The sequence below is a fragment of the Vidua chalybeata genome, chromosome 6 (assembly GCF_026979565.1).
Source record: "Vidua chalybeata isolate OUT-0048 chromosome 6, bVidCha1 merged haplotype, whole genome shotgun sequence".
Taxonomy (NCBI): domain Eukaryota; kingdom Metazoa; phylum Chordata; class Aves; order Passeriformes; family Viduidae; genus Vidua; species Vidua chalybeata.
In genome coordinates, this window is record NC_071535.1 from 48,871,199 (window position 1) to 48,886,549 (window position 15,351).

Here is a 15,351-nt window from a genome sequence, read left to right on the forward strand (position 1 = left end):
TACTCTGTACCATCTCTGTGCTGAAGTCAAGTACAGGACTGTTATGCAACTTCTCAGTTTTAAAGACTGATTTTTTTTTTACATTTCTTAACTCTTCTGACATATTTCTTTGTTCTTTGCAGAAAAGATACAGTTTGGCTGTTGGTCCTCCCAAAAAAGTTCCCAAAGTCAAGGGTGTAGAGTCTGCAGCAGTGCAAGCATTTCTCAGACGACAAGAAGAAGAAAAGAGAAAAAAAGGTAAAAGTACAAAATATCTCCTATGGGAGACTTTCATTTATTCTTTGCTATTTGTCACCTTATTCAAATTTCTTGCAACTACAGCTGCACATCTATTTCTGGAATTTATGCATAGACCTGATACTGAGGGAAAGCTAGGACTAAGTAAGGGCTGGGGACGTTTGCTTGCTTTCCTAAGGGGTTAAAACATTATTCAGCTACGTCAGGATTTATGGCTGGAGATAGAGAAAACAGTTAAGGTGAAGAGCAAAAAACTATCTCAACTTTCGCTAGCTTAACTTTGAAAAGTGCATATGTGTGAAAAATGGAAAGAGTTGCCATTGTTCTGTCTTAATCTAGTGTATCAATAAAGTGAGTTTTAAAGAGTCTGAGACATGATTTCTCCACTTTTATGCGTCCTTTAAATAGTCTGTGGAATAAATTAGTACTGCATTGCTTCTGATATTATGATTAAACAATAATCATATCCAATTACTAAACAATAATCACATTTAACAATCATATAGTTTATCATAGTCATTAAATGATTATACAGGTGCAGTTTTGCATGATCCAGTAAAGCCCAACATTTTCCCCGGGCCTACCCTAATATCTTCCCAGGGCCTACCAGGCCCAACCTTTCTTTCGAACTCCCCTGAATATCCCATGATTTTAGAAACATTTTATCCCTATACTATCACTGATGTTAATGTTTTTTAAAGGTAACCAAATCTGATGGACTGGATAGCCCAGGTTATTCCTCCTCTCCTGGATCAGTCATGAGTCTGTTCCTTAGCCCTGCTGACAGATCCAGCCAGAATCAAGACTAAGCATATGAATTCCACATGGAGCATGCTGGCACACACTGTGCTGTAACAGCCCTTGACAACAGAATAACACAGACAAGGAATGGTACCCTCATAGGCACCCAAAGCATGAGTGGCCCAATCCATTTTCTATGAATTTTTGTTTTCTGAATCTTTTTGGTATTTAGCCCCTACTCCTTGGTCTGTCCAGTATTTGGTATTTAGATGTCTCATTCACTAGCTTGTTCATCCTGACTCTAGTCAGCAGGTCACAGACACAAGATAGAGAGCATACTTATGCAGAAAACAGCTAAACCAGAACAGTAAGGATATAGGACAGACTGTGGAGATAGGGCACAGGGTTCTATCAGACTTGTGTAATGACTAGCTAGTTGTTTATCTGCGTTCAGCTGCTTCTTCCCTATATCCCCCTAGACACATGCACTTAGGCTATTTTCCAGTTCTTATCCCCATAATATTCTTACTCCCTCCCCTTCCTCAACTTCCCTTAAACATTTGATAGTAAGTTCTGTATAGTGTCTCCAGATTCTCTTGCTCAGTCTCAGAACTCCCTCCACTATGCAGAGATCCCATAACTTCTGTACCTTTTTATACAAAGGTTCTCCTTTTTCATGTATCCTGGAAAGCTGCTTCCCTCAGCCTTAATGGGTTTTGTTAGAGCAGCATTTCACTCAATCGCCTGCCTTTGTTGGAGCAGCTGACACAGGAGGGTCAGTCTGTCCTGTTGGCAGAGCTGGGGTCACTTTCTTGTCTATTTTGGATAGCTATTAGCCAGATATCCTTAAGTTACTGTCCTAAGTGATTTGTTAGTTTGGAAAATATTGAAATAAAAAGTAGTGCTTTTTGCATATCTTTCTCCTGATTTTCTTGCAGCACTGGAAGAAAGAAGGAAGAAAGAGCAGCTCTTGGCAAGGCGTATTGAACTGAAACATGACAGAAAGGCAAGAGCTATGGCCTCACGAACAAAGGATAATTTTTATGGCTATAATGGCATTCCTGTTGAAGAGAAGCCTAAAAAGAGGAGGGCTTGCGAAAATGTTGCTCAGGCCCCAGAGGCTGAGTATGCAACAGAAGATGAAACTGAGCAACTTGAATACAGTCAGACGGAATCTGAGCATGAGCAAGAAGAATATGAAGAGAAACCATCCAAAGCTGCAGTGAAACCAAAGGCACCTCCCAAAAGTGCACCAGCACCTCTGAACTTTGCCGAGCTCTTGAGGCTTGCTGAAAAGAAACAATATGAACCAGTGGAAATAAAACAAGTGAAAAAGGTAGAAGAGAGGCCCAGAACAGCAGAAGAATTGAGAGAGAGGGAGTTTTTGGGACGCAAAAACAAAAAAGTAGAAATGCATAAGAAAAGTGAGGAAATTAAGCCTACAGCGATATCCAATTCTTCAAAAAAACTGTCTTCTCAAAAAGAGAAGACAGTAAACACGAAACTTAATAAAAGCTCAGTAGATAAACATTCCACATCTAAAAGCAGTCTGTCACTTTCTGTGGGTGGTATTGATAAGAAATCCAAAGCACCAGCATTGACTGAAAAACACCCATGGTCATCATCTTCTTCCAGACTTGATCAAATAGAAAAAAACTCACAAAATGGTTCCTTAAAAAGCTCTACTAGTAGCAGTCATAATAAATTACCTGTCAATGGTATTAGAAAGTCTGGCTCAAACTCTCACATCCCACCCTCAAAACCCACGGCCACTGGGGCTCAGAAAATGCCATCTTCGAAAGAATCCAGCCTGAAAAAGTCTGCCCACCCAAAACCAGGAAAACCTGCAGCTCGTCAACATGGAATCAACTCCAACGCAAAACGATCTGGCAGCAGCTTAGGAAAAGGAGGACCTGGACATCCTGGAGGTGGTTCAAGTGCAGGACCGGGGCGATCAAGCAGCATTTCTGGCGTGGGACGGGAAAGACCAGGAAGCGGTTTAAGCTCAGGACCTGGGCGACTGGGCAGCAGCTCATCTGCAGGACCTGGGAGGCCCAGCAGCAGCTCAAGCACAGGACCTGGGCGACCAGGAGGTGGCTCAGGTGTGGGACCAGGAAGGTCGACGGGCAGCTCGAGCACAGGAGCTGGGCGATCAAGCATCAGCTCAGGCGTGGGACTTAAGCGACTGGGCGGCAGCTTGGGCACTGGACCAGGAAGGCCAGGCAGCAGCACAAACATAGGACCAGGGCGACCAGGCAGCAGCCTGGGAACAGGACCAGGAAGGCCAGGAATCAGTCCAAGCACAGGAGCCAAGCGACCAGGCAGCAGCTTGGGCACTGGCCCAGGGAAGCTGGGCATCAGCACAAGCGCAGGATCTGTGCGGCCAGGCAGCAGCCCGGGCACAGCTGTGAAACCCAAGTGTACTGTCGTGTCAGAAACCATTTCTTCTAAAAACCTTGTCACAAGACATAGCAATGGACAGATGAATGGAATGAGACCTTTTCCAGGGCATAGACCTGTGCTTCATCCACAAGGTATGCATTTATAGAACAAAGCATTTTTTCACTGTTATGGTTTATCTGGCAACTAAGTAGCATGTAGCTGCTCGCATGCCCTGTGCCCCAGTGGGGAGAAGAATTGGGAAAAAAACCAGGTGAAACTCAGATAAGAACAGTTTAATAATTGAAACAAAATAAAATATAGCAGCTTTTCATTTATTTTATTTATTTTTACCTATGCTCATAATTTTTGAAATACAGAAGTGACGGTGTGAAGTATCACATGAAAAAAAACTAAGCAGCCTGTGATGGATATTGGTATATGAATGCTGTTAGAAGGAAAAGAATTCAAGGATTTGCTTCCAGCACTGCTTAATAGTTGGTCTATAAAACTTTGTAGTGTCTTAAATAACAGATGCTTGAAAGGCTATATGAAAAATCACTCACAGGTTTTACATTTCAGTGTTTTGGCAGATTTATCTTATCACTGACAAGCCATTTAAAAACTTATTTCTGATCAGGAGCAAGCAGTGAGTAGTGAATAAGTGCCTGGAAAGCCCTGAGCAAAGAACAGATATCTGCTGAGTGGTTTCCTCAGGATGCCATTGCTGATCCTGATAGCACAACTCAGGAGGTATTTCCTCTTGCTGAATTTCTGAGAAATGCTGGTTAACTTAAGGCAGAAGTTTTCCACCTTGAAGCCCAGAAAATGGCTATGCCCAAGGTATAGCAAGGAGAAGTACTGTTAAATTAAAATGATGTTCATGTTACTAGTTAATGATTTTATTCTCTCCTGTCATTTAGGTCTTGGAAGACAACTTATTAGTTACAAGAGACAAATAGTAGATGATGATGATGATGATGAATATGACTCTGAAATGGATGACTTCATTGAAGATGAAGGGGAACCTCAAGAAGAAATATCAAAACATATTCGGGAAATATTTGGCTATGACCGGAAAAGGTAAGAGAAGTAGCAACTTTAAGAACAAGCAGTAGAACAATTAATTATTCTTCCTAAGAAGGGATATTAATTCATTACCTATTTTTAATGTGCTAAAAACTGATATTTAATTTTCAGGTACAAAGATGAAAGTGATTATGCCTTACGTTATATGGAGAGCAGCTGGAGAGAGCAACAGAAAGAAGAAGCTAGGAGGTATGCGTGGATTTGAACTTGGGTACAAATTGCAAAGTTTGTTTGCTGAAGTCATAGGGCTAAGCTAGCAAATATCCACTTTGCTTTCAACTGCAAGCCTTACAATTTTTTATAAGAAAGCTTAAGTAAAAGATGGAATTCATACAGCCAGTGGTGGACACTAAATAAGTGGTGTATGTCCCTATCTATCACAAACCTTGCTTGTTAAGAACTAATAAAAAACAAAACAAATTAATTTCAAAAAATATTTTTAAAATTATAAATTTAATTTGAAATTCCAAATTCTTTAAATGGTCCCAAGCATTACAATATTCTGCTAGTTTGAGGTCTGGAAATTTTGTTTTTGTCTATGCATGTGTGGGTGTCTATTTCTATAGAAGTATAAAAAATATGCTGACAAGCTTGTATAGTCACTGATTTAAATTATGATGATGTTTTTTTCATGTTGGTTTTGGCCTTTGGGCCTGCAGAATTCTTATGAGTTAAGCTGATTCTTTTTTTTTAAATGAGTGATGGGACAAGCTTTCTGAAAGCTATAAGGATTTTCTATAGAAAATGCAAATATTGGAATGCATGGAGTCACCAAATTCTTTGGTTCTATATGGTTATTCAGAAGGTGCCTTGAACATTAGAAACTTGCATCTTTGAAGTTATAGTCAGTGTCCTTATTCCTCCTGGCACCTGAGGAATATCTGCAACCCATGGAAAGCTATAGTCTGTTAAGTGGAGTTAGGAGAAATAAATGGAGTTTTAAAGTGATATTGCTGTTAACCAAACTGTTGACATCTTAGAGTGAGGTTTTGTAGAGTTGAATTCCTGACTCAGTTTTAACTACACATGTTGCATAAAGGAAGTGGACATGAGAAACTTGAGTTAAATTAAATTTTGTTTTTTCAATGGATGTGTTTCAGTAGCTGCTTTTTTGGGAGAAAAAAAGACCTTATGTATTTATTTTTTTATACAATCTTTATTTTTGACAGAAGTTATAAATATCTTTTTCCCTTGAAATACTTGATTTGGATATTATGATTTAAAAAAAAAAAATCTTGATTTCTTAAGACTGCATTCACTCTATAATTAGAGAAGAGCTGATATGAAATTATTCTTCAAATCAGCTGTAGTACTTTTAGCATTGCTTTTCGGGCATGTAGAAGTAAAACCTTGAGTGTCCTGAGAAGCAGTGTAAAGGATTTAATCTTGTTTGGCAGCTTGAGACTCGGTGTTCAGGAAGACTTGGAAGAGCTGAGACGGGAAGAAGAAGAACTGAAACGCAAGAGACAGTCCAAGAAGCTGAGGACACGTTAACTGACTTATGGTGTTGACTTTGTTCATGTTTCTGCTCCCCTCTGCCTCCATACATCTCTTATTCTACTTCAGTTTCCATTTGCTTGTTAGAGGGCAAAAAAATATTTAAAGGGATTAAAGTACTGAAAAGCAAGGCTTTAGCTTGACCTAAATAAGATATTTATTTTTAATACTTGCCAGGGTTGTTTTTTTTATGAAGAAATTAATGCACTAATGCATATTAAATGGAATAAATTTAATAGATGTTTCCATTGATTAAACCAGTTCAAGATGCCAGCAGAAATATTGACTAGCTATGCACTGACTTGGAATTGTGTCGGCCACGTGTAGTAAACCAATTTTGCATTCACTTGAAAGAAAGGAATAGCATTCTTGTTCCCTGTTATTTCTTGAGACTTGGAGAGATTGCTCTGTATCCTACCCTGTCTCCCAACCTGCGCCTCAAAGTGTTAAAATGTTATCTTCTGTACAGCAGTAGCTTGGGTGTAAATTCAGCCGCAGTCCACAGATGTTTAAGGCAATAAAGTACTGCAGATCTTCAGATTTGAGGACCCATAAAAATAATTTGAATCTCTTTATTTCTAAACAGAAAAGTGTATGTCATTTGCAAACTGTGCAATGATGGATATGGCCAAAAGATTGTCTTGGTTTTTGCTGTGTCTGCAATTCCAGTGCCAGTCTAATTCAGTATGAGAAACACACACCCTGAAAACAGAAATTTCTACTGTTTGTATGTAACCTGTGCTTTTGGGCTCAAGCATATGCTTGGGAATTCTTCACCTGCCCTGTAAATCTTCAGATTTGTTTAACAGCTTCTGCTGCTTTACAAACTGTGTTTTTTCTTGCATTAAACATCCGATGGTTAAATTATTTAAAATGTGAAGCAGTCATTTATCTAATTAGTTTTACTGTTCAGAAAGAACATCAGAATTAAGTTCTGTTAGAATGCATTTGCAGCTTTTCAGTATTAACATCATGTTAACTAGTTAATACTTGTGATTGATTTCAGCAAGCTAAAAGCCTAAAATAATATGTATAGCAGGAGAGTTAGTTCAGTTACTTACCTTAATGCCCATATTTGCACATTATTTCTAACTATGCATTTAAAGACTGTTTGTTTCAGTAACTGAATTTGTTTACAATTAACACAGGGTTCATGTAAGTTGACAGGAGATGCACTGAGAATTGAAGCTCAAATCTGGTGCTGCATCTACTTGGACTTCCCCAAGTTGCCCTTCAGAGCTCACCAGTGTCACTACTCAGCTTTGCTTCGAGCTCCAGGACTCCATTGGTAGCATCTGCGTTCAGCTGCTTCAGGCCATTATGTTTTAATGCTAGAAATAGGTTTAAGAAGTAGAAAAAGGGCTTTGGGTGTTTGTTGGGGGCAGGGAAAAAGGAAAAATTACCTTGTGGAAAAGCAACAAAGAAACCTTTCCTATTGGGGCTATTCTTAACACTGCTGCTTCTAGGAAGCAGTTCAGATAGTAACCTGTAAGGAACAGTCCTGGAAGCTCCTGAAGTTTAGTCATCTGATTCTTAATGTAAGAAAAAACAGCTTTGCCTTTTTAAGATGTTTTCTGTCAATGGTGTACCATTTCACTGCCTCAGCAAAATACTGATGTAAGTTACTGGTACAGATTCTCTAGGCTATCTCAGTATTGGCCAACATAGAGCCCAGGTGAGGATACCATTGTTGCTCCTCTGTAGTTTTAAGTCCCTCTATTAACTAATAAAACTGTTTCTCAGTATATGCACTTGAGACCATGCAAGATAGGGTAACCTCACTGTCTAGAAGTGTGTTGTATTCTCTACTGCATTGGGACCATCTCAAATTTCCTGTTGGACATTTCCTGGTTTCTAGAATTACCCATTCAGGACAATGGACTTCGGGACCATGATCAAGTTCTGGGTTTGTACTTTTTTTATCCTTTTTAGCTGGAGAAAGACTCGAGGTCCATCAACCCAGACAGCTATATCATCTGTGAGCAACTTCCTGCCTGGCTGGGGAGAAAAAAGTCTCTTATGAAGCAAAGAAATATATTAAGTTGAAATTGGTTCAGTTGGGAAAGAAATCTGCATTTCAAACAAATACAGGTTAAGTAAAACCTGATTATTTCACAACTTTCTGATTATTTAACCATGCAAGAGCAGATAAACTGCTTAATCTGTAAAGCACTTTGTAATTTAGATGGTGACTGGAATGTACTCTGCTAGCCTCCCTAAGACACTCTATAACTTTCTTCACACAATGATCGTTGCTTAAGTTTTGTCTATTTCATATGAAAAATTATACAAGGACACATTTGTAATTTTTCAGTCAAGAAGTACTTTCTCATAATTGGCATGGGATGCTGATGGGTTTCCTATTTTGTACAAATGTTTGGCTTTTAATGTGCTCACGTATTTGTATGTCAGCTAGGAAGGAGCTAAACTAGTTTTTTAATTCCTGACCTTGTATCCAAAAACCTGTTTACTGTTTACCAGATTAATAGTATTCATCTAATGACAGTATTTCAGTACTTTCGAAGTGCATCTGAATTTGAAGTGAAGAAAAACTGGAAGAATGCTTACATTGGTTTATCGGGATTGGATGTTGAGCTAATGATTTAATTGTATTTAAGGAAATTCTGGTTTGGTTTTTAGATTTTTAATTCACTGTTTGACAATGTGCCTTTTTACTACATTGTGTCAAAAAATAATGAATGTAGGAGGATAAAAAGGTTGGTTTCTGCTATCTCAGATTCTATGTCTTTAAACTTGAGAGTGTGAAATTATGTACTTTTCATAAAACCCTTCCAGGTCTGGCTTTGATTGCACAATTAAGGTAGCTACTTCTTTACTGCTAATGCTAAATCAAATGAAGGGCACTTTCTATTGATGACTACTTTTTGAAAATGTCTTGTACTTACACTTGAGCTGTATTTCACTTTACAGCAATGTCTTTTGGAGGCCAGGGTTTTGCATATCACAGGAAGCCTTAGTGTGCAACTCTGTGCTGTGCTTTAAAATAAAAATCTTTCAAGAAGTATATGAGATCTTTATGGAAATCTGGATTTATTTTTGTGTAAAGCCCAAAATATTGTCCAGGAAAACTAATTTTCTAAATTTTTTTTTTTGCATTTTGTAACATAATCCAGTAGCTGATACATATTTCTAGATATAGCCTATTTCTGGAGACCAAAACATGTCAGAAAATAAATATATGGAGAGACTGGTGTTTAAATTGTGATGGATGTACTTCTATTTATTTTGGTGAGTGGGTGTGATGCAATATTAAAGTGTTAGTGTGTAAATAAGGGTGCTTCTAGTTTTAGCCAATGATATTTTTCCTTTGGGGATATCATGTGTGCACAGTGTCTTTTTACACAATGTGACAAAATCAGGTTAAAAACTCATACATAGCTTACCTGCTTTCTGGTGCTGTCAAGGAAGTGTATACTTTAGCACACACCAAATGCATATAAATTTTGCAGAGTATGTATACAATAAATTGCAGGCATTAAACATTTTACTGCTATTTCTCATTGGTTTGCTTTTATGGAAGATTTATCAGAATTACTTTGCTGTTTCTGAGCTCTCACATACAGCAGTGTCAGTCTGAATGTTCTCTAAGAATGGTTCTCATGCAGCCAGCAAGAAGGTACGAGAAATGCAATGGAGTCACTTAACCCTTCAGAAAAGATCTGAAAGTTCCTGGTGTCTCCTGTAGTTTAGGCTGTGACATGGTATGTACTTGGAGGAATGTGTATTTAGAATGATAATATACCCAAGTGTGCCCATTGCCTTTAATATTTTGCATTTGAAGTGTTTACAAGCAGCATCCTTCTGGGTTTCCATATTCCCATGTAAGGAGTCTGAACTCCCTTGATGGCTGTCTCCTCTGGAAGGGTTTTCTGCTTTGATGGTGGAAGTAAATTATTGTTCTGATCAGCTGGTGCTGTGACCCACTTCCAAATGTATGAATGGATACACATCAGTGAGCCCACCTGCCTTTATGAGGAACAGCAAAGCTTGCACACTCTTGTGCTTAAAAAGCCAGTCCTTTAAAATATTGCAAATCTGCATTTAATGTGTCCTATGACTACCTTGTTTTGAAGGCATGAAATCTCATCTTCTTTGGAACTACTTTGTATGGAATTCCCTTGAAATTTTTAATGTATCTTAATAGCTGTGATCAGTCAATCTTAGTCATTTTTTCAAGGCAGAGGTGTTCTGTTCAGGAAGGAGGGTGTTCTGCATGAGTCATTATCTTAACCCAGCCAGTAAAGCTACTTCTGGGAGCAAAATTATTTTATTCAGATTGGGGAAAAACAAGTAATTACAGGTTTCCTTTGTTTGAGGTCAGCTTCTAGTTGTAGTTTATTTGGAATAAGATTTCAGTTCCACAAGACAGAACTGCAATTTATTTATCCCATAGATAGCATCTTCTTACCCCTGGAACTGCATATGGAAACATTTATTTTTCCATGAGCCTGGTAATCTAAAAAGCCTGGGTATACTATGTTTAACAAACTCTGTGGAATGAAATTAAGGACAGAGGTAATTCCTGAAGTAATCATATATGCCATGAGTTTAATTCTAACTTCTCTGTCCACAACTAATAGTTTTGGTTTTCCATACCACCTGGTGCTTAATTTGCTTTGAGGGTTTCTCTGTTTGTTTCTTCATGGAAGGTCTTGGGTTTTGCCTACATCCTTCTCCCTCCACTGGCAAATTCATGAACTTTTTTTTATCATGGATGTAACTTTCTCAACATTCCTTGCTTGAGAACAGGCAAGTGTTCTGAACTGTTGCCATTTCTCATACTCTGAAAATTGATGGCAATCAACAATTTAAAGAATCAAGAGCATCAGTAGATTTTTTGGTTGAAGGATTTGGCTTGATTCTGATTTGGAAAACACTTGTGTGTAGAGTTCCAGGTTTTGCAGTGCATGGAAATAACTGAACACGTACCTGTGAACACATTGAGTCCAAAATGCTGTTTGAGTGCCTTACATGCACTTCTCCATGTATGAAACCTCTCTTGTGGATTTCTTCAGGAGAGGTAAGTATCATTCCTTGAATGATGCGACTGAGGGTACATGATGTTTGTTGTGGATCTGTCCTCAGCTCCCTGTCATAAGGCAATATTTCTCCCTGCTACCTCCTTCCAGCTCTTGTGTTGTATGGATGCCTTATGGTCCTTACATATGTTCAGTATATCTAGATTTGTCCAAACAAAGAAATGTGTATGGTAGAGCAGAGCATCTGTGGATTGACCTGCTGCTCTCTGGCTGATAATTAACACTGATTACAATTATTTTTGGACAGGAGGGGCACTTTATCTGGTTCTTGATCTGTGCAGAATGTGCAGGAAGAGTTTCTGAGACCTCCACAGTGGTGTCAAATGTGACTCTAAATGATATGTAGACAGGCACCTAGTCCCACCTGGTCCTGGTGAATGTTGGGAGTTCAGGCAGAGAGGGCTGTGCTGCTGTTACCACACTCCTCCCCAGCCAAAAGGAGGGAGCCAGCAACCCCTCTATTAGCCTGGTTCCTATTTGCCAGCTGTGTACAAAGGGAATGTGGTCATGGCAGTGCATGACATGGCCCAGGGCTATGGGGAGCCCTGTTTACAAGCAGTGTGAGATGCTGAAGCTGGCAGGAAAAAGTAACTATTTTGTGGAAAGTCTCTTCACTGTCTTTACCATTGGCAATGAGGTCTGATGTACCTCGTAGCTGCTGGCTTAAATCCAGCCTTGTTTGGTTGGTGTTTTGTAAGTGATTGTTGTGACATACAAAATGGTCCCAGTGTAGATCACACACATGGGTGACTTGCTGGTTGTTAGAACAAAGAGGAGCATTGAGATAAATAATGCTCTTAGTCGTGATATTCCCAGAGCTGAAGGTGGTCTGGGTTTTGTTAGGAAGCTTGTTCCTGCCACTTGTGTTGTGGTTGGTCTGCATTTATTACCCAGTCTTTGGTATCTGGGATGATCACTTGAGTATATTTTAGAAGTGCAAATTTTTCCCATAGCATTTAATATTTACAAGTTGAACTTGTAATTTCTATTCCATTACTCGAAGTTAATTTAGACAACTCATAGCATTGCATGATTTTCCCCACTGGAGAAAATCCTTTAAAATGCTTCCTGGTTAGTAGTTTCCTGTTGTTGAGAATCCTTTCCCTTGGCTTTGCTCTAAGCTAGCATCTTTATAGATACACGATGTTCACAGGTAAGCAGAATAATAAGACTAGTATTTAGAGAATGAAAGTTGGAGGCTGTAGAAATGTCATTTTCCTCTTATGTAGAGCTGAATAAAATTCCAAAGCTGTATGCTGCAAGACAAGATCCATGTCACCCCAAGACTGTGATTTTGCTTTGCCCCCTCCCTTAGCCCTTGAGAAATTGCAGTTTATTTTCTGTTTCATTAACCATATTAACTTTTCTACCAAGTCTCAAAGAAAACATCTCAGTCAGGAAGATTATCTGTACTGCTGGCAAAATGCTGGTTTTTAACACATAGGGTAACCTTTTATGCAGTGAGGAGTTGTAATAATATAAGACCTGGGTGAATTGCTTGATAAATCCCAGTTTGGGAGAATTTCTATAGCTTGTTGGGTAAGAATATATGTGAAATTCTACAACTTCATTTGGAAGAGTGTTCCCAGTGATGGGGGCAGAGGAAGTACTAAAGGATACATGGAGTAGCAAGGCTGTGTGTTAGCCTGCTAGCAAGATGTTTTGTTACCTAGAGATTAGTTTGCAATACTCTGTTGATGTAATACAAAGTTATTAATTGCAAATTATGTTTAGGCAAGATTTTGAGTCAGAGGGCACACACCCAGCTTGGAACTGAAATGAGTTTGAACAGTGAATACTAAGTGAATCTGTAGTTTGGGTGGAAAATTAGTCAAGGGTGACTTCTAAACCTCAAATAGAAACACTGCTACCAGCAGCAGTGTGTCACTGCCACGGGGATGGTGTCACTGTCCTGGTTGCTATGATTGTTTTGGTTATGTATGAACACAGAGATTTTAAAAATGTTTCAAAGCATCAAACTTACTAATAACTTTAAATATCTATCAGACTTTCCCAGTTGTTTTTACCACGAAATAATAAGAAAAATTTAGAGACTTGAGATGTCAAATTTAAAAGGAATGTTAAGACCTTTATGAAACAAAATTATTTTCAAATTATCTCTTAAAAGGTCTAGATAAATGTTCATGCCAATCATTCTGTAACAGTTTAACTGAAAATGTACTATGCTTGCTGGGCAAATGATGTGTAGCACTTGCTGGAATCTGCAATGCCAGTTCCTGAAGGACTGATCTTGTGCTACTTTCCAAACTGAACATTGAAGCTGTAAGATCCTTCATTACATCACACACAACAACTTCAGCACAGAAGCAGAATCAGCATCATTAAGTATTATGTATGATGGAGAAGCTTAATGAAAGTTGTTCTAAACCTAATTATTTTCTGCTATGGCTGTATCAACAACCTGTGCTCTTAGTTACTGTTTGCTTCAGGCCTCATATCAGTGGACTGAAGTGAGGGAGAAAAAAATTGTATGAGCTTGCTCAAGATCTTGCTCCTTGTAAAAATGTGCTACTGTCATGCTTGTCATACTGTCATCCTGTTCTGTCAGTTTTCTGGTCAGTTAGGAGGCTAGAACTGGCATTTGTCACCATTTACCTTGCTGGACCTACTGTGTTTTCCACTGAATTGGCCATCAGACTTGCATGGCCCACTTTCCAAAAGGCAGTTTTCCAGTCTCCCTGCTGTGTTGTAGGGAGGCTTAAAAAATAAGAGACTAATGTAGGTAAATAAATTCATGTCAGGTTTGTATTTGCATACTTGTAATTCCATAAAGTTGCAACTCAGTTTTGATACTGTCAACACAGAGGGAAGAAATCCCTGCATCCCTGTAATATCTGTGTATGGTCACAAGGATGGTGAAAGGTCTGGAGGGGAAGCTGTAGAAGTGGAAGAGGTCACTTGGCTTGTTCAGCCTGAAGGAAACTGAGCAGAGTTGTTATTGCTGTCTACAACTTCCTCATGAGGGGAAGCAGAAGGGCAGACACTGATGTCTTTCTATGGTGACCAGTGACAAGACTGGAGGAAATGGCATGATGTGGTATGGGGATGTGCAGGTTGGGTATCAGAAAAAGGTTCTTCACCTCGAGGGTGTTTGGGCACTGGAACAGTTCCCCAGGGCAGTGGTCACAGCACCAAGCCTGGCAGAGTTCAAGAAGTGTTTGGACAATGTTATGAACAGTTTCCACGTGTTCCCCAGAGACGCGGGCAGGGCCTTCCTAGTTCCCATGGCAACACTAAAAAAACTACTAACTCTAGCTAAGTACCGATATTGAAATGCTAATTAGCTAATTGCTCTGTTTGTTCTCTCTAAACTACCTGGAGGTAACTGGCCTCCCACCCCTCCACGCTGCCACTCTGGGACTAACATGCAAATAAAAACCCCTTAGGATCATGGGAGTATTTTTAGGAGATAAAGAGGAATATAAATCAAAAACTGAACACAATAGAGGAGTCTAGACAAATGCCCTAGCTGAGGAAGAGGGAAACACATCCCCTGATTGACTTTTAACCGTTGCCATCACCTAAGAAAGAACAGACTATATTAGGGTCTGAGAAGCAGGGAGATAGGGACAGAGAGCCTTGGTGCTGCCGCCACGGAAGGAGCGGGGACAGCTGTTGTTCTGGACTTCAGCAACAGACTCTGCACACCACGTCTCCTCATCCTCGGGCCACTGGTGTGCCACAAGGAAAGGAGAAAGGACAGCTGCTGCTCGGGACTCCAGTGACAGACTCTGCACGCCTCCTTCCTTTTGGCTGCCTGGGAAAGCTACAACCGCGGGAGCGAGCTCTGTGTTGAGCCCCCTGCCCAGCTGATCTTTTTAATAAAGAGCTGAACATTAATAAAGGCATTAGCCCTGTTCATTTCAGACAATGCTCTCAAGAACATGATGTGACTGTTGGGGGTGTCCTGTGTAGGGCCAGGAGCTGGGCTCAATGATCCTGGTGGGTCTCTTCCAACTCAGCAGAGTTTGTGATTCTATGAACAATAACTTGATTTACTGCATCCTTAAAGCTTGTCCATTCACGGATGTCCGTGACTGGACGCTGGCTGCTGCCTCTTCATCTGATTAGGTTTGAAAGTATACAATGATCTTACATCAAAGAAGATCCTGGCTTAAGATAATGTCGACACATTCCATATTTTGCAACACTATGGTGGGTGGAAACAGCACCTAGCCCCGATGGTCACCAAGCCTTTCGTGCCCTCCCGCTCGCAGATGCATTAGAAGGGTAATGAAAACCCCCCCGATTCCCCACTTTTCCCCGGCCGAGCCCAGCCCGCCTCCCTGAGGGGCGGTGCTGCCCCGCGCGCGGCCCGCCGGGAAGC

General features: G+C 39.9%; 1 protein-coding gene across 2 annotated transcripts in view; it reads left to right on the forward strand.

Moving 5' to 3' along the window:
* SPTY2D1 (SPT2 chromatin protein domain containing 1) overlaps nucleotides 1-9,464 on the forward strand; it is a 49,913-nt gene extending 40,449 nt beyond the window's left edge. For both annotated transcript variants that reach the window (XM_053946464.1, XM_053946465.1), the window contains exons 2-6: nucleotides 123-237; nucleotides 1,917-3,512; nucleotides 4,281-4,440; nucleotides 4,558-4,635; nucleotides 5,844-9,464. In XM_053946464.1, the coding sequence (XP_053802439.1) occupies nucleotides 123-237; nucleotides 1,917-3,512; nucleotides 4,281-4,440; nucleotides 4,558-4,635; nucleotides 5,844-5,940 (2,046 nt within the window). In that variant the 3' untranslated portion in view covers nucleotides 5,941-9,464. The remainder of the gene's footprint in view (nucleotides 1-122; nucleotides 238-1,916; nucleotides 3,513-4,280; nucleotides 4,441-4,557; nucleotides 4,636-5,843) is intronic.
* Nucleotides 9,465-15,351: the final 5,887 nt, after the last annotated feature.